Raw genomic sequence first — 19,531 nt, forward strand, 5'->3', positions numbered from 1 at the left:
GATTTTTCTATGGAGATTGCATGGCTGTGTGCTCAAATTTATACACCTGTCATCAATGGGTGTGGCTGAAATCGCCGAATCCACTAATTTGAAGGAGTGTCCACATGCTTTTGTACATATAGTGTATATGAGAACTGTATTTGACAGCACTGTTTGTGTTTTGACTTGCACCAGAAAGCCATGACGGTTGAGAGAGCCAAGGGTTCCCTCATGGGCTTCTTCCTCTCTGACTAATTGGATAAGATCTCTGATTATCTTTAATTAAACTACACATCTGAATCAAATGTTTACTGAATAATTTGCATTCTTGAAGTCTTTTCTTCTCCACTTTCCTCTCCCCTCCTCTCCTCTCCTCTCCTCTCCTCTCCTCTCTCCTCTCCTCTCCTCTCCTCTCCTCTCCTCTCCTCTTGTTGAATGTTGTTAGCTCACTGATATGACTACAGTCTTTGTCTTCCATCGTTGTGTTATGGTAGGCCACCACGGACCTGTATGGAAACTGCACCCTGCGCCACTCTGGAACATCAGCAGCAGCTCCTGAAGCAGCCGGAGTGTTTGCCTTGGCGTTGGAGGCCAAGTATGTACACACACACATACACAAACACACACACACACACGCACGCACGCACACACACACACACGCACCTCATCTGCCCTACTCATCATTTGCCCCACACGCCCATGGACTAATGCTGCCGCTTAAAATATTTATATACCATTACCGGTCAGTGTCTGAAATACTTACTTCTACACAGAATATGGCTTCTGCTGTTCTCACTCTATTAACATGGATGAGATGTTTTGAATAAATGCAGCTCCGCAGTGACTGAAACCATGGCTGTCTCTACCGATTCAAACTACCTATTCCTTTCTCTGTCTTTCTCTCCCAGAGTCAAATTCAAGTTCAAATTTCTCTCTCTCTCTCTCTCTCTCTCTCTCTCTCTCACTCTCTCTCTCTCTCTCTCCTCATCAGGGCCTTTCTTCTTCTTATCTCCCTCCATTGCTCTCCTCCTCTTCAGACCACTTCATACCTTCTCTCTTCATTGAATCACTTATTTACCGAACCTGCCATTAGGCCCACAGACTTACTCCATGAAAAAAAGTGTTGTCTCGCCCAGTATTTACAAAGTCTCTGTGTTCGTGCCAGGGATACAAATAATGTTTGGCCTGGCTGGTGTTCTTTATACCTCATTACATGGCAGAAGAATATAAATATTTATATTGAAGACTGCGCTCAAAGCGCACATTCATATTTTATTAATTACCGAAAGGCACATATACATGAAACAGAGCGACTCAGCACTAGCTGGTGATGTAAAATGCTGGAGTGTTCTCCCAGCAATTCCAGCCGGGACACATAAGTCATGTTGTTGACAAGTAAACCAGAGGAATACCTCAGCCCATTTCCACAATGAAAAAATCCATAATAATAATGCATAGTTTTGTTTTGGGGTTTTATTATGTTCAACAAAGATTAGCACTATGTCAATAGCGATAATAAAAAATCTTTAATTTCAAACAACATGAATTCATAGCTGATGTGAAAACTTTTAATTTCGTCCTTATGGTCGCAAAAATGTAAAACATATACTAGGGAAGGCAATTGGCACATTTGATATGAATAATATCATATATTTGACTTGACAGTTACTGTAGACACTGTGGGAGCATGTAGGGTGGAGTCCTGCCACTGACCATAGCTAGGCCAGGCTCCAGGGTACAGTGTCTCCAGGATACAGGGATAAGGTCCTAAAATTATATAAATGTAGAATGTTCAGAATATACTATCTTATTAAGTACATGAAGCAACAGAATTTCTAGAAAGGTTTCACCTATTCTCCAAATAATTTTCAATCCCTTTAATTCAGTCTTTTTTACATACACTCTTAAAAATAAAGGTTTAAGTTAGAACCATATGAGTTTTCTGGCTCCACAAAGAACCTTATGTGGGCTAGTTCTTCCAAGAACATTTCTTTAATAAAGCAAACCTTAATAAAGCAAATCCGAGGAAAACGCTACCGAAGTTTTATCAACACATCGTCTGCGCTACTCACTCATCAAGAATTCTTGACCGTTGCTACCTCCCCTTCTGGGAAGGCTACAAGGCCCTTCCCCACCCTCCTTTCGGCAAATCAGATCAAGCCTCCATTCTGCTCCTCCCTTCCTATAGGCAGAAACTTAAACAGGTAGTACCCGTGGTAAGGACTTTTCATCTGAATCTACGCTTCAAGATCGTTTAGTCCATGCGGACTGGGATATGTGTTACCTCTGAGAATAACATTGACGTATACACTGACTCTGTGATTGAGTTCATCAGGAAGTTTATAGACAATGTTGTTCTCACTGTGACAATTAGAACTCACCCAAACCAGAAAATGTGGCTAGATAGCAGCATTCGTGCAAAACTGAAAGTGCTAACCATCTCATTTAACCATGGCAAGGTGACTGGGAACACGGACGAGCACAAACAATCCAGCTATGCCCTTCATAAGGGAATCAAACAGGCAAAACATCAAAGTAGAGCCGCAATTCAACGGTTCAGACATGAGAAAACAAGGTACATAGCGGACACCGACGCCTTGCTCCCGGACACCTTCTTCACCTGCTTCAAGAAAAATACAGTGTTGGCTAGGCGGGCCAACGCTGTTCACAAGGACTGTGAGCTCTCGTTCTCCATGGTCGAAGTGAGTAAGAAATTTAAGCGTGTTAACCCTCACAAAGCTGTCGGCCCAGACGGCATCCCAAGCTGTATCCTCAGAGCATGTGCAGAGTGTTTACAGACATATTCAATCTCTACCTATCCCAATCTGTTGTCCCCACTTGCTTCAAGATGTCCACAATTGTTCATGTACCGAATAAAGTAAAGGTAACTAAACTAAATGTAATCAGCCACCTCCTGTACTCCCTGTTCGCCCAGAACTGTGTGGCTGGCCACGCACGTCTCCATCTCATTCATCAAGTTTTCAGATTACATAACAGTGGTAGGCCTGATTACCAACAACGATGAGACAGCCTACAGTGAGGAGGTGAGGACCCCAGCGGAGTGGTGCTAGGAAAATAATCTCTTCTCAATGTCAACAAAATGAAGGAGCTGATCGTGGACTTCAGGAGACAGCAGATGGAGCACACTCCCATCCAAATTCATGGGACCGTAGTGGAGAGACTGAAAAGTTTCAAGTTCCTCGGCATGCACATCACTGACAAATTGAAATGGTCCATCCACACAGAAAGTGTGGTGAAGAAGGCGCAACAGTGCCTCTTCAACCTCAGGAGGCTGAAGCAATTCAGCTTGGCCTCTAAGACCCTCATGAACTTCTACAGATGCAACATTGAGAGCATCCTGCAGGGCTGTATCACTGCCTGGTACGGCAACTGCACCGTCTAAAACCACAGGGCTCTCCAGTGGGTGGTGTGTTCCGCCCAACACATTACTGGGTGCACAGTGTCTATCCTCCACTACATCAACCGCTGTCACAGGAAGGCCAAGAAGATCATCAAGGACCTCAGCCACTTGAGACACGTTCTGTTCACCCCGCTACCATCTAGAAGGCAGAGAGAGTATAAGTGCATAAATGCTGGGACAGAGAGACTGAAAAACAGCTTCTATCTCCAGGCCATTAGACTGTTAAATAATCACCACTAGTCTCCACCCAGTACACTGCCCTGAACATTAGTCACTGTTACTAGCTGGCTACCACCTGGTACTCAACCCTGCAAGTTAGAGACTGCTGCCCTATGTACATAGTCCTTGAACACTGTTCAATATAATTATGTTTACATACTGTTTAACCCACTTCATACAGTGTCGTCGGAAACTATTCAGACCCCTTGCCATTTTCCACATTTTGTTATGTTACAGCCTTATTCTAAAATGTATTAAGTTGTTTTTCCCCCTTATAACTCTGCACACAATACCCCATAAAGACAAAGCAAAAACAGGTTTTTAGAGAAAAAAAGAAAAACAATACTGAAATTTCACATTTACATAAGTATTCAGACCCTTTACTCAGTACTTTGCTGAAGCACCTTTGGCAGCAATTACAGCCTCTTAAAGTCTTCTTGTGTTTGACTCTACAAGCTTGGCACATCTGTATTTGGGGAGTCTCTGCAGGTCTTCTCAAGCTTTGTCAGGTAGGATGGGTAGCTATTTTCAGGTCTCTGCAGAAATGTTAGATCGGGTTCAAGTCTGGGCTCTGGCCGGGCCACTCAAGGACATTCAGAGACTTTTCCCGAAGCCACTCCTGCATTGTCTTGGCTGTGGGCTTAGGGTCGTTGTCCTGTTGAAAGGTGAACCTTCGAACCAGTCTGAGGTCCTGAGCACTTTGGAGCAGGTTTTCATCAAGGATCTCTTTGTACTTTGCTCAGTTCATCTTTGACTCAATCCTGCCTCAATCCCCGTCCCTGCTGCTGAAAAACATCCCTACAGCACGATGCTGCCACCACCATGCTTCACCTAAGGGATTGTGCCAGATGTGCCGTTTGGCATTCAGGCCAAAGAGTTCAATCTTGGTTTCATCAGAGCAGAGAATCTTGTTTCTCATGGTCTGAGAGCCTTTATGTGCCTTTTGGCAAACTCCAAGCGAGCTGTCATGTGCCTTTTATGGAGGAGTGGCTTCCGTCTGGCCACTCTACCATAAAGGCCTAATTGGTGGGGTGCTGCAAAGTTGGTTGTCCTACTGGAAGGTTCTCCCATCTCCGCAGAGGAACTCTGGAGCTCTGTTAGCTGGACCATCAGGTCCTTGGTCACCTCCCTGACCAAGGCCCTTCTCCCTGATTGCTCAGTTTGGCCCGGGCGGCCAGCTCCAGGAAGAGTCTTGGTGGTTCCAAACTGCTTCCATTTATGAATGATGTGTTTTTGGGGACATTCAATGCTGTAGAAATGTTTTGGTACCCTTCCCCAGATCTGTGCCTCAACACCATCCCGACACCACAGACAATTCCTTTGACCTCATGACTTGGTTGTTGCTCTGTCATGCACTCTCAACTGTGGGGCCTTATATAAACAGGTGTGTGCCTTTCCAAATCATGTCCAATCAATTGAATTTACCAAAGGTGGACTCCAATCAAGTTGTAGAAACCTCTCAAGGAGGATCAATGGAAACAGGATGCACCCGAACTAAATTTCGAGTCTCATAGCAAAGGGTCTGAATACTTATGTAAAGTTGTTTATTTTAAAATACATTTGCAAACATTCTAACAACCAGTTTTTGCTTTGGTATTGTGTGCAGATTGCTGAGGATTTTTTTTTTATTTAATCCATTTTAGAATTAGGCTGTAATGTAACAAAATGTGGAAAAAGTCAAGCGGTCTGAATACTTTCAGAAGGCACTGTATGTGCACTGAACACAAATATAAACACAACATGTTAAGTGTTGGTCCCATTTTCATGAGCTGAAATAAAAGATCCTAGAAATGTTCCATACTAACAAAAATCTTATTTCTCTCAAATGTTGTGCACAAATTTGTTTACATCCCTGCTAGGGAGCATTTCTCCTTTGCCAAGATAATCCATCCACCTGACAGGTGTGGCATATCAAGAAGCTGATTAAACAGCATGATCATTGTGCTGGGGACAATAAAAGGCCACTCTAAAATGTGCGGTTTTGTCACACAACACAATGACAAAGATGTCTAAATTTTTGAGGGAGCGTGCAATTGACATGCTGACTGCAGGAATGTCCACCAGAGCTGTTGCCGGAGAATTGAATGTTAATTTCTCTACCATAAGCCGCCTCCAACATCGTTTTGAGGAATTTGTCAGTACGTCCACGCGTATTCACGCCAGCCCAGGACCTCCACATCAGGCTTCTTCACCTGTGGGATCGTTTGAGACCAGCCACCCGGACAGCTGATGAAACTTTGGGTTTGCACAACCGAAGAATTTCTGCACTAACTGTCAGAAACCATCTCAGGGAAGTTCATCTGCGTGCTCATCATCTTTACCAGGGTCTTGACCTGACTGAAGTTCGGCGTCAAAACCGACTTCAGTGGGAATATGCTCACCTTCGATGGCCTCTGGCACACTGGAGAAGTGTGCTCTTCACAGATGAATCCTGGTTTCAACTGTACCGGGCAGATGGCAGACAGTGTGTATAGCGTCGTGAGGGTGAGTGGTTTGCTGATGTCAACTTTGTGAACAGAGTGCCCCTTTGTGGCGGTAAGGTTATGGTATGGGCAAGTATAAACTATGGACAATGAACACAATTGCATTTTATTCATGAAAATTTGAATGCACAGAGATACCGTGATGAGATCCTGAGGCCCATTGTTGTGACATTTATCTGCAACCATCAGCTCATGTTTCAGCATTATAATGCATGGCCCATTGTCACAAGGATCTGTACACAATTCCTGGAAGCTGAAAATGTCCCAGTTCTTTCATGACCTGCATACTCACCAGACATATCACTTATTGAGCATGTTTGGGATGCTTTGGATCAACGTGCACGACAACAAATTCCAGTTTCCGCCAATATCCAGAAACTTCGCACAGCCATTGAAGAGGAGTGGGAAAACATTCCACAGGCCACAATCAACAGCTTGATCAACTCTCTGTGAAGGAGATGTGCCAAGCTGCATGAGGCTAATGGTGGGCACACCAGATACTGACTGGTTTTCTGATCCACGCCCCTACGTTTTTTTAAGGTATCACCAGACCACCAGATCCATATGTGTATTCTCAGTCATGTGACATCCATAGATTAGGGCCTAATGAATTTATTTGACTGATTTCGTTATATGAACTGTAACTCAGTAAAATTGTTGAAATTGTTGCATGTTTTGTTTATATTTGTGACTCACCGCCTCGATTCGGTCTTATGTAGCAAAACAAAAGTAGACTAAGAGCTGGAAATTGGTATATCATAAACTGCAGTTGAGGAACAATGGGAAAGTAATTATGCGTTGAAAGTTTATAAACTTGTAACCCCACCTTCTAGACAATTGCCCTTGAATGTTTTGGTACACCTACTGGAGAGCTCTTCTTTGTCTACACCCATTCAGCGTCGTTCTTATCTTGTTAAACCTTAACCCCACCCATCTCTTTAAGGATTCACCTGTGAGGCCATGTGCTAATCAGATTGAGTAGTGTAGTAAACCACCAAAGATTTCAAGACTAAAAGTGGTAAAAGTAGTAGCCTATAATAAGGAAAAACTCCAGGTAAAAATACACTTGCTCTAGTCCTTGGCTTATATCCTAGTCTGACTTTGGTGCAGGTTATGTTTTCTACACATTACAGTCTCTGGTAAACACACACTACAGTGCATTCGGGAAAGTATTCAGACCCCTTTCCTTTTTCCACATTTTGTTACGTTACAGCCTTATTCTAAAATTGATTAAATCTTATTTTTTACCTCATCAATCTACACACAATACCCTATAATGACAAAGCAAAAACAGGATTTTAGAAGGTGTTACATAGAAGACCAATAATTGTCCATAATCACTGCCAGACACACCTGGCTAACTTGATGGGTCATGTAAACATCTGAGACATGCAGAAAGCCAGTTTAACAATGAACCATAATCCCAACCCATAGAGTAACGTTAGCTAGTGAGCCAGCTAACTTTAGCTAGCTAACAGTACACTTTAACTTGAAGTATTTTGTTTAGACATGTAGCTAGATTGTCACGGATTTCGTCATGGTGTTGAAGGGAGGACCAACATGCAGCGGGAATGTAGATACTCATTCTTTTAATGAAAATACGTAAAGCATCCACAGAACAAAAACAAAACAATAAACAGTACTCACGACTAGACAGTGTAGCAGGCTCAATAAACGCAGTGCTCACAAACAATTCCCCACAAACACACAGACAAACACACCCAACTAATATAGGACTCCCAATCAAAGGCAACACCACACACCTGCCTTCAATTGGAAGTCCACCCCAATTAACTATACATAGAACAACCCAACCTAGACAGAACATACAAAACACAACTCCTTCTGCCACGCCCTGACCAAAACTTATACACCTACTCCACCTGCTGGTCAGGACGTGACATTACCCCCCCTAAAGGTGCAGACCCCGAATGCACCTTCAAAACAATTAATCCACACACAATTAATCTTCTCCTTTCCCTCTTCTGATAACCAGGCGGCGAATCGCATCTCTGCATGTCTGTCAGACATATCAGTGTGGATGACGGATCACCAGCTCAAGCTGAACCTCGGCAAGACAGAGCTGCTCTTCCTCCCGGGGAAGGACTGCCCGTTCCATGATCTCGCCATCACGGTTGACAACTCCCTTGTGTCCTCCTCCCAGAGTGCTAAGAACCTTGGCGTGATCCTGGACAACACCCTGTCGTTCTCCACTAACATCAAGGCGGTGACCCGATCCTGTAGGTTCATGCTCTACAACATTCGCAGAGTACGACCCTGCCTCACACAGGAAGCGGCGCAGGTCCTAATCCAGGCACTTGTCATCTCCCGTCTGGATTACTGCAACTCGCTGTTGGCTGGGCTCCCTGCCTGTGCCATTAAACCCCTACAACTCATCCAGAACGCCGCAGCCCGTCTGGTGTTCAACCTTCCCAAGTTCTCTCACGTCACCCAGCTCCTCCGCTCTCTCCACTGGCTTCCAGTTGAAGCTCGCATCCGCTACAAGACCATGGTGATTGCCTACGGAGCTGTGAAGGGAACGGCACCTCCATACCTTCAGGCTCTGATCAGGCCCTACACCCAAACAAGGGCACTGCGTTCATCCACCACTGGCCTGCTGGCCCCCCTACCTCTGAGGAAGCACAGTTCCCGCTCAGCCCAGTCAAAACTGTTCGCTGCCCTGGCACCCCAATGGTGGAACAAGCTCCCTCACGACGCCAGGACAGCGGAGTCAATCACCACCTTCCGGAGACACCTGAAACCCCACCTCTTTAAGGAATACCTAGGATAGGATAAAGTAATCCTTCTAACCCCCCCCCTTAAAAGATTTAGATGCACTATTGTAAAGTGGTTGTTCCACTGGATATCATAAGGTGAATGCACCATTTTGTAAGTCGCTCTGGATAAGAGCGTCTGCTAAATGACTTAAATGTAATGTAAATGTAAAATAAAACACAGAACACCCAAAACAAACCGAAAAAATCCCCCTAACTACAGGGAGGGAAGGGAGGGTGGCTGCCGTCAACGACGGCACTGTGCTACACCGGACCGTAGAGGCGCACTGGCGGTCTAAAGCGCAGGGTTGGCATCACCCCTGCTGGCTCGATGCCCACTTTCCCCTGGCACATGCGGGGTGCTGGTACTGAGCATACTGGCCTGAAAATACCAGGCCTTATCATAGCACCTACCCCAAAGCACGGGACCTGTCCAGTCTGTTTACCTCTAAAAAGGGTACGGGGCGCTGGCCTGGGTCTCCAGTCTTGCCCCGTCAAACAGCCCTTGTGCCCCCCCCTAAAAAATTATTGGGGGTGCCTCTCGGGCTCCATTACCAGTCGTTTTCCCCAGTCCTCGCCAGAATTCTTCCGCTGCTTGGTCCTGGTTGGGTGGGGAATTCTGTCACGGATTTCGTCGTGGTGTTGAAGGGAGGACCAACATGCAGCGGGAATGTAGATACTCATTCTTTTATGCCCTTAGATTGAAGATGTAATCCAGATACAAGTGTTTTATACAACAGCCTTCTGTGTTCTCTTTTTGACTCCCTACGTGTTTGCAATCAAATGCCAGAATTGTATTAATCACCTTATCTATAGACAGAAGGTATAAGATGGCAGAACAATCCAAACTCATCTCTCGGCATGGCCAGCCCATTCATTATCTCAGCTTATCATGGCTAGCGGGAAGGTTCCTGACTTTGTCCATGGCTGCAATAACTAGGCTCATAATTTATTTATTTATTTGTACTTACATATGGCATACAAGTTTGTTATTAAGCCACATTAACGTTCAAATGCCTCTCCTGTGAAGTAGTGACATGTGACATACGCCTAGTTTCCTGAAACGAGTCACATTTTTGTGCAGTGTATATGCTGTATTCTAGTCATGGCTCATCCTATATAACTACTTCTGAACACACCTTTTCTATTCATATATTGTCCATAATGTCTATACACGCCATTATATACATAATAATTATATTCCAGACTCTGACATTGCTTGTTCTAATATTTCTGTATTTCTTAATTCCTTTCTTAATTTTGGGGGGATTTGCATGTTTTTTGTTGTTGTAACTTATTACTGTACGGTTGGAGCAAGTAACATAAGCATTTCGCTAAACTAAGCATTTTGGTAACCTCTTTTGCTGCTATGACAGCCTCCAATCTTCTGGCAGGGATTTCACTAGATGTTGGAACATTGCTGCAGGGACTTGCTTCCATTCAGCCACAAGAGCATTAGTGTGGTCGGGCAGTGATGTTGGGTGATTCGGCCTGGCTTCCAGTCGATGTTCCAATTCATCCCAAACGTGTTCGATGGGGTTGAGGTCAGGGCTATGTGCAGGCTAGTCAAGTTATTCCACACCAATCTCGACAAACCATTTCTGTATGGACCTTGCTTTGTGCACTGGGCATTGTCATGCTGAAACTGGAAAGGGACTTCCGCAAACTTTAGTGTGCTCTATGCATTGGGGCAGGTAGCGTTCTGCTGGCATCGGCCAAACCCAGATTCGTCTGTCGGACTGCCAGATGGTGAAGCATAATTCATCACTTAAGAGAATACGTTTCCACTGCTCCACAGTCCAATGGCGGCGAGCTTTACACCACTGCAGATGACGCTTGGCATTGCGCATGGTGATCTTAGGCTTGTGTGCTGCAGCTCGGCCATGAAACCCATTTCATGAAGCTCCAGACGAACAGTTCTTTTGCAGAGGTTCCTTCCAGAGGCAGTTCGGAACTCGGTAGTGTGTTGCAAACGAGGACAGACAATTTTTATACACAACATTGCTTCAGCACCCGGCGGTCTCTTTCTGTGAGCTTGTGTGGCCTACCACTTTGCAGCCGTTGTTGCTCCACAATAACAGCACTTACAGTTGACCAGGGCAGCTTTAGCAGGGCAGAAATGTGATGAACTGACTTGTTGGAAAGGTGGCATCATATGACGGTGCCTTATTGAAAATCACTGAGCCCTTCAGTACGGGCCATTCTACTCCAAATGTTTGTCTATGGAGATTGCATGGCTGTGTGCTCGATTTTATACACCTGTCATCAATGGTTGTGGCGGAAAAAGCTGAATCCACAAATTTGAAGGGCTGTCCACATTATTGTGTAGCTCTGGCTGTAGGTAAAAAGCTGGTGTGTGTTAGTGAGTGCAAAGACCCTTTTTACTGGCCAAACACACTTGAACTGTGTGGTGTCAGGAGTCAGTGAGTCAGCACAGAACAAACTGTCATTCCACAGTAGAGATAAGAAAGAGACGTGCTGCCAGATGTCTCAAAGCAAAGACCCTTTATGTTCACACATCTGAGGCTTCATCATTAGTGTATCAAGAGATCAGACCTTTATTCCATTCATTACTTTTATGAATGTATTAAATGCACCAGAATCCATTCAGTCTTTTATTGGATTTTTGTATAATTTCCCTTACTTTGTGATCTACAAGGAGGTATACATGATTAAGTACATGATTTGCTGGATTCTCAATTTTCTACTTTCATGTAGTCTACTGTGCTGTAGATAGGTGGTGTTGATAGCTTGCTTGTCAAGGTGAATTAGATTAATATTTTGTCAATAGATTAATGAATATGTTTTTATCTACCACCCCAGTCAACATGATATCATAGGAAATAATCCTTTCATGTTTTTCTAAAAGTTTTGATTCAACCAATTGACACTTTTGTCAATACATCACAGTCAATGGGAAAAGATGACTGCAATTGAGCTAGCTAACCGTCTTTCCACACAACCCATCGTGACCTTATAATTCCTTGTGCTGAGTTTCAGTTTGCTGTGGTAACAGGAAAAGGCTTCATTCTGTCCCTGCAGTTACACAAAAAAAACAGTCTTCCATCCTCTCGAGAACGGTCAATACTTAATGTAAAAACTCAGGGCATTGTTAAAGAGTGTCCCCAGGAGGCCTTTCATTGAATTTCAGCTTCCTGTAATTACAGGAAGTAACTTAAAGGGGAATGGAAACACTACGTTTTAGAACACCAGCTAACTGTAACTGTAAATCCCATTTATTGGCATTGCTGCTTCACTGGCAGGATTTCCCAAAACTGGCTGAAAGACCATGAACTCTGCATGCATTAATGAGCAAAATATGCGGGTGTCAAACCAAGTATGAAATGATACATATTTTGAAAACTGAAGAACAGCCCTTTCAAATGATATGACATACAATGGCACCATATCAATCAAATTGTAATCAGACAAGAAAAAACACCTGTGAAAATGTGTATGTTCAAATTCTATAGAATGTTCAATTACAATAAAATTTGGTAACACTTTACAATAAAGTTCCATTTGTAAAGGGTTTATAAAGGGGTTAAAATGAAGTTATTAATGATTATTTAATATTTTGTAAATGCATTATAAACCATTCATAAATGGTTATCGCATTGGTCAAAATAGTGCAATAACTGTGTCAGTGTTTGCCAAATAGTAATCCAATATTTACCTCCAGTTATTATCCATTTATAAATGCCCTGACAAATGCTTAAAAGATTAAACCTTATGTATAAAAATACAACCTTATTTTGAATAGTTGCACAGTTGAACAATAGGTATTTTCTCACTTTTGGGTGCTCTGTTCCAGGAACAGAAGAGGTTGGTTTTCATGTTGTGTCTTGAACCACCTTTGAAACCTTGATGCCCTGGCCAAATTAACATCCAGGACATTATTCAATCATAATTTCTTACATACCAGATTATATCAACACACTTACCACTTCTCTGTGATAGTCAAAGTATGGTGAACGCTATGGTGTGAAATGGTAACCATAGTACCTTTTGGTTGGTGAAACAGTGGAGGAGGTATCCTCTCACAACATTGAATATTTTGTTCTTCATACCCACCATTCATTGACTGAACATTGATCTAAACGTTTATCTTGAACTTTCTCTCATGTACGTAGTGATGATTACCCAATATTGCCTAAAGTATGTCTAAGCTCTGAGTGAACTCTCAAATCATCTATAAATGATTTACCCAAATGATTTACCCATGACCTGCTTGTATTTGTATTTATTATGGATCCCCATTAGCTGCCAAAGCAGCAGCTACTCTTCCTGGGGTCCAGCAAAATTAAGGCAGTTTGTACAATTTTAAAAACTTTACAATACATTCACAGATTTCATAACACACTGTGTGCCCTCAGGCCCCTACTCCACCATTACCACATATCTACAGTACTAACTCCATGTGTATGTATCGTGTGTGTGTGTGTGTGTGTGTGTGTGTGTGTGTGTGTGTGTGTGTGTGTGTGTGTGTGTGTGTGTGTGTGTGTGCCAATGTTTGTGTTGCTTCACAGTCCCCGCTGTTCCATAAGGTGTTTTTTTATCTGTTTTTAAAATCAAATTTTACTGCTTGTGTCAGTTTCTTGATCTGGAATAGAGTTCCATGTAGTCATGGCTCTATGTAGTACTGTTTGCCTCCCATAGTCTGTTCTGGACTTTGAAGAGACCCCTTGTGGCATGTCTTGTGGGGTATGTATGGGTGTCCGAGCTGTGTGCCAGTAGTTTAGACAGACAGCTCAGTGCATTCAACATGTCAATACCTCTCATAAATAAAAGTAGTGATGAAGTCAATCTCTCCTCCACTTTCAGCCAGGAGAGATTGACATGCATATTATTAATATTGTCTTTCTGCGTACATCCAAAGGCCAGCCATGGTGCCCTGTTCTGAGCCAAGTCATTTTTTTTGTGGCACCTGACCACACGACTGAACAGTAGTCAAGGTGCGACAAAACTAAGGCCTGTAGGACCTGCCTTGTTGATAGTGTTGTTAAGAAGGCAGAGCATCGCTTTATTATAGACAGACAGCTCCCCATCTTAGCTAATACTGTATCAATAAGTTTTGACCATGACAGTTTACGATCTAGGGTTACTCCAAGCAGTTTAGTCATCTCAACTTGCTCAATTTCCACATTATTTATTACAAGTTTTAGTTGAGGTTTAGGGTTTAGTGAGTGTTTTGTTCCAAATACAATGCTTTTAGTTTTAGAAATATTTAGGGCTAACTTATTCCTTGCCACCCACTCTGAAACTAACTGCAGCTCTTTGTTGAGTGTTGCAGTCATTTCAGTCGCTGTAGTAGCAGTCGTGTATAGTGTTGAGTCATCCGCATACATAGACACTCTGGCTTTAACTTCTTAAAGTATAAGGGGCAGTATTTTCACGGCCGGATGAAAAACGTACCCAAATTAAACTGGTTACTACTCTGGCCCAGAAACTAGAATATGCATACTATTAGTAGATTTGGATAAAAAACACTCTGAAGTTTCTAAAACTGTATGAATGGTATCTGTGAGTATAACATAACTCATATGGCAGGCAAAAACCTGAAAAAAATTCAACCAGGAAGTGTAGTTCTTCTTTCTAATCCCTATCGAAACTACAGTGTCTGTGGGGTCACGTTGCACTTCCCAAGGCTTCCATTGGCTGTCAAAAGCCTTCAGAAAGTTTTTTCATCCGTCTCCTGTAACCGGGCAGAGAAAAGGAGCTCAGTCAATCAGTGGACTGCCTGGGGACAAAGGGATTTAGGATGCGTGATCCCGCGAGCACGCCGTTCCTTCTTTTTCTTCTTGAATGAATATGCTATTGTCCGGTTGGAATATTATCGCATTTTTACGATAAAGATTGATTTTAAACAACGTTTGACATGCTTCTATGAACGGTAATGGAACATTTTGACTTTTCGTCTCTGATACCGCGCTAGCGCGTTATGCCTTTGGATAGTGCTCTGTACGCATGAACAAAATGGAGGTATTTGTACATAAATATGGATTATTTCGAACAAAAACAACATTTCTTGTGGAAGTAGCAGTCCTGGGAGTGCATTCTGACGAAGATCAGCAAAGGTAAGAGAATATTTCTAATACTAATTCTGAGTTTTGGTGACCCCAGAACTTGGCGGGTGTCTGTATAGCTTGCTTTGATGGCGAGCTATGTACTCAGAATATTGAAAAATGTGCTTTCGCCGAAAAGCTATTTTAAAATCTGACACAGCAGTTGCATCCAGGGGTAGTCTATCTATAATTCTTAAAATAATTGTTATATATTTTGTCAACGTTTATGATGAGTATTTTTGTAAATTGATGTGCACATTCACCAGATGTTTTGGTGTGAATACATTTTCTGAACATCACGCGCCAATGTAAAATGCTGTTTTTGGTTATAAATATGAACTTTATCGAACAAAACATACATGTATTGTGTAAAATAATGTCCTAGGAGTGTCATCTGATGAAGATCGTCAAAGGTTAGTGCTTCATTTAGCTGTGTTTTGGGTTTTATTGACACATGTCCTTGCTTGGAAAATGGCTGTGTGATTATTTTTGTCTATGCACTCCCCTAACATAATAATTTTTTGCTTTCGTTGTAAAGCCTTTTTGAAATCGCACAAAGTGGTTAGATTAACGAGAAGTTTATCTTTAAAATGGTGTAAAATAGTTGTATGTTTGAGAAAGTTGAATTATGACATTTTGTTGTTTTTGAATTTGCCGCCCAGATATTTCACACGCTAGCGTCCCACGTAGCCAATAGAAGTTAAAGCCATAACACATACGTTTTTTCCAGCAGCAGACTATTATTGATAATTTCAAAAGATGCACTGAAGTCTAACAAGACAGCCCCCACAATAATTTATCATCAATTTCTCTCAGCCAATCATCAGTCATTTGTGTAAGTGCTGTGTTTGTTGAGTGTCCTTCCCTATGAGCATGCTGAAATTCTGTTGTCAATTTGTTTACTGTGAAATAGCATTGTATCTGGTCAAACACAATTTTTTCCATAAATTTACTAAGGGTTGGTAACAGGCTGATTGGTCGGTTATTTGAGCCAGTAAAGGGGGCTTTACTATTCTTGGGTAGCGGAATGACTTTAGCTTCCCTCCAGGCCTGAAGGCACACACTCTCTAGTAGGCTTAAATTGAAGATGTGGCAAATAGGAGTGGCAATATCGTCTGCAATTATCCTCAGTAATTTTCCATCCAGATTGTCAGACCCTGGTGGCTTGTCATTGTTGATACACAACAATACATTTTCACCTCTTCCACACTGACTTTACGGAATTCAATTCTTGTCTTTCATAATTTGGTCCGACATAGTGTAGTGTTTGTTGCAAGTTTGTTGCTTGCTAAGTTTGCTTATCTTGCCAATGAAAAAATGTTTAAAGTGCCAATCCACTAGCTATTAACAAATGAGTTATCAACCTTTATAACTGCCAAAAAATATAGCTTAAAAGAAAGTGGAAACCTTATGTACATTTATTAATGAGTTGCAAACATTTCTAACAGCATGTAATCACCTCAAACATGCAATAAATAGAACAAAATGTAATTTAACCTTTCTGGGAAGGGGGTTCTGCTAGCGGAACACCTGGCCTACAGCCAGTGAAATTGCAGGGCACCAAATTCAAACAACAGAAATCTCATAATTAAAATTCCTCAAACATACAAGTATTATACACCATTTTAAAGCTAAACTTCTCATTAATCCAACCAGTGTCCGATTTCAAAAAGGCTTTACGGTGAAAGCACACCATGCGATTATGTTAGGTCAGCGCCTAGCCACAAAAAAACATATAGCCATTTTCCAAAGAAGGAGAGGTGTCACAAAAGTCAGAAATAGTGTTAAAATTAATCACTAACCTTCTATGTTCTTCATCTGGTGGCACTCCCAGGACTCCATGTTAGACAATAAATGTTTGTTTTGTTCGAGAAAGTTAATCTTTATATCCAAAAACCTAATTTGAAATTGGCGTGTTATGTTCAGAAATGCATTGTCTCAAACAAACATCCGGTGAAAATGCAGAGAGCCACATCAATTTACAGAAATACTCATCATAAACATTGATATATGATACAAGTGTTGTACATACGATTAAAGATACACTTCTTGTTAATCCAGCCGCTGTGTCCGATTTCAAAAAGGCTTTACCATGAAAGCACACCATGCGATTATGTTAGCCACAAAAACCATACAGCCATTTTCCAACCAAGGAGAGGTGTCACAAAAGTCAGAAATAGCATTAAAATTAATCACTTACCTTTGATGATCTTCATCTGATGGCACTCCCAGGTCTCCATGTTAGACAATAAATGTTTGTTTTGTTCGATAAAGTTCATCTTTATGTCCAAATACCTCCTTTTTGTTTGCGCGTTTAGTCTCGTAATCCAAATGCACAAAGCGCGGGCACAAAGTCTAAACGAAAAGTCAAAAAAGTTCCATTTGAGTTTGTAGAAACATGTCAAATGATGTTTCTAATCAATGCTTAGGGTGTTTTTATCATAAATATTCAATAATATTTCAAGCGGACAATACTGTTGTCATTAGAAAGGAAAGGGAACAGAGCTCACGCTCACGGCCACACGCGTGACTAAACTAAAGGCTTTCACCTGGGCCATCTGCTTAGAGTGCTCTTATTCGCTCCCCTTTCACAATAGAAGCCTGAAACAACTTCTAAAGACTGTTGACATCTAGTGGAAGCCTTAGGAAGTGCAATCTGACCCCAAAGACACTGGATATTCGATAGGCATTCACTTGAAAACTACAAACCTCAGAATTCCCACTTCCTGGTTGGATTTTTCTCAGGTTTTCGCCTGCCATTTGAGTTCTGTTATACTCACAGACATTATTTTAGAGTGTTTTCTATCCAAATCTACTAATTATATGCATACTCTAGCTTCTGGGCCTGAGTAACAGGCAGTTTACGCTGGGCACACTTTTCATCCAAACTTCCCAATGCTGCCCCCTATCCCTAAAGAGTTTTAATAGAAGGATACATTGAGGAAATCATTTTATTTGCAGTGACTTAAATCTGTAGCATATCATTTGTATAGTGAATAACCTAGCTAATTCTGATAAACAGGGGTGTCTTTTTCTCCCCTTTTTAACATTACAAGTCAGAATAGAAATTGACAACAGATTAACTATTTAAAATACAACATACTGTAGGGTTTCATGGTCCCCTCCTGTCTTCATATGTTTCTTTCTTGTTCATTATTTTCCCATCCTGGAGTGTCAAGTTTTGGTTCAGTAAAGTTATTATTTCTTTATATGAATTATTTTTTTGGGGGGGTGGGAGGTCGAGAGGACTAGCAGGTTTTTAATATACTCTTTGAAGAGGTAGGGTTTCAGGTGCTTTCAGGAAGATGGGCAGGGACTCTGCTATCCTAGCTTGAGGGGAAGCTGGTTCCACCATTGGGGTACCAGGACAGAGAAGAGCTTGGACTGGGCTGAGCGGAAACTGCCCTCCCGTAGGAGTGGGAGGGCCAAAAGACCAGAGGTGATTTGATTTATTAGGATCCCCATTGGCCGACGCTAATGGCAACAGCTAGTCTTACTGTGGTTCGACACACAACGATAAATGCATTACAGACAAAAAAATACTTTACAATTTACATACATTCAAAAACATTTACATGTAGTGTGTGTGTGTGTGTGTGTGTGTGTGTGTGTGTGTGTGCATATATCAGTTACAAATTCATGTCAGCAAGATGTGCCGCTCTGTTCTGGCCCAGCTGGAGCTTAACTAAGTACATTTTGCAGCACTTGACCATATGACTGGGCGATAATCAAGGTAAGATAAAACTAGAGCCTGATAAATTTGCTTTCTTGGGTGTGGTGTCAAAAAAGCAGAGCATCTCTTTATTAGGTGGCAGAATAGAGTGCTCATGTTGGGGTGAAGGGTTTGAGCATAGCCTGAAGGTAAGGAGGGGCAGTTCCTCTTGCTGCTCCGTAGGCCAACACCATGGTCTTGTAGCGGATGAAAGATTCGACTGGAAGCCAGTGGAGAGTGTGAAGGAGCGTGGTGACATGGGAGAACCCCACCTGTTTTTGTTTTGGTTGTTGTTAATGACTCTTTGTTTTTTTCCCCCTTCTCTTTGGGCAACAATTTTTGTTTTTTTTGCTGAGGAATGTAACAAAATGGAGGCTAGTCCGGGATCTTGTTTCCCATGTGTATGATAGTCGCTCTAATCGCCTACTCTAAAGCTCTTCCCAGATATTTGAGTGTTCAAAATACACTTTTGTGGTAGAGTTTCTGTCACTGACATCCACCTAAAGGGGTTATAAGATTGGTTAAGTAATTTTGAAAGTTGCATAAACATACAGGCTAATATAAAAAAAAGCCATGGACTTTAAGTTGGAAGCATTTGTGCAAAACTCTACATGAGAGATGCTAGATACATGTACGAAGGCAGATCTATTTCTCTGTTTGAGTAGATTGCCAAATGAGCAGTGACCAAATATCTCACGGCCAAAGTGTTCTTGTGGGAAGAGCCCAGAAATTGTACGACACCAAAGCACAGATTATGATATTGTTAAAGCTGCTATCTTTCAGGTCTAACCATCAATAACGTAATTACAAATAAGGGTTTATAAACCATTTACAAATGGAATCTTGTTGTAAAGTTTTACCAACACTTTCTTATCTTG

At 42.0% G+C, this 19,531-nt stretch overlaps 1 protein-coding gene across 1 annotated transcript in view; it reads left to right on the forward strand.

Moving 5' to 3' along the window:
* Positions 1–19,531, forward strand: part of LOC106607177 (neuroendocrine convertase 2) — a 103,377-nt gene that overhangs the window by 71,568 nt on the left and 12,278 nt on the right. The window contains exon 10 of the mRNA XM_014203849.2: positions 474–574. Coding sequence (XP_014059324.1) covers positions 474–574 — 101 coding nt within the window. The remainder of the gene's footprint in view (positions 1–473; positions 575–19,531) is intronic.

Source organism: Salmo salar, chromosome ssa01 (assembly GCF_905237065.1).
Source record: "Salmo salar chromosome ssa01, Ssal_v3.1, whole genome shotgun sequence".
In the NCBI taxonomy this organism is placed as follows: domain Eukaryota; kingdom Metazoa; phylum Chordata; class Actinopteri; order Salmoniformes; family Salmonidae; genus Salmo; species Salmo salar.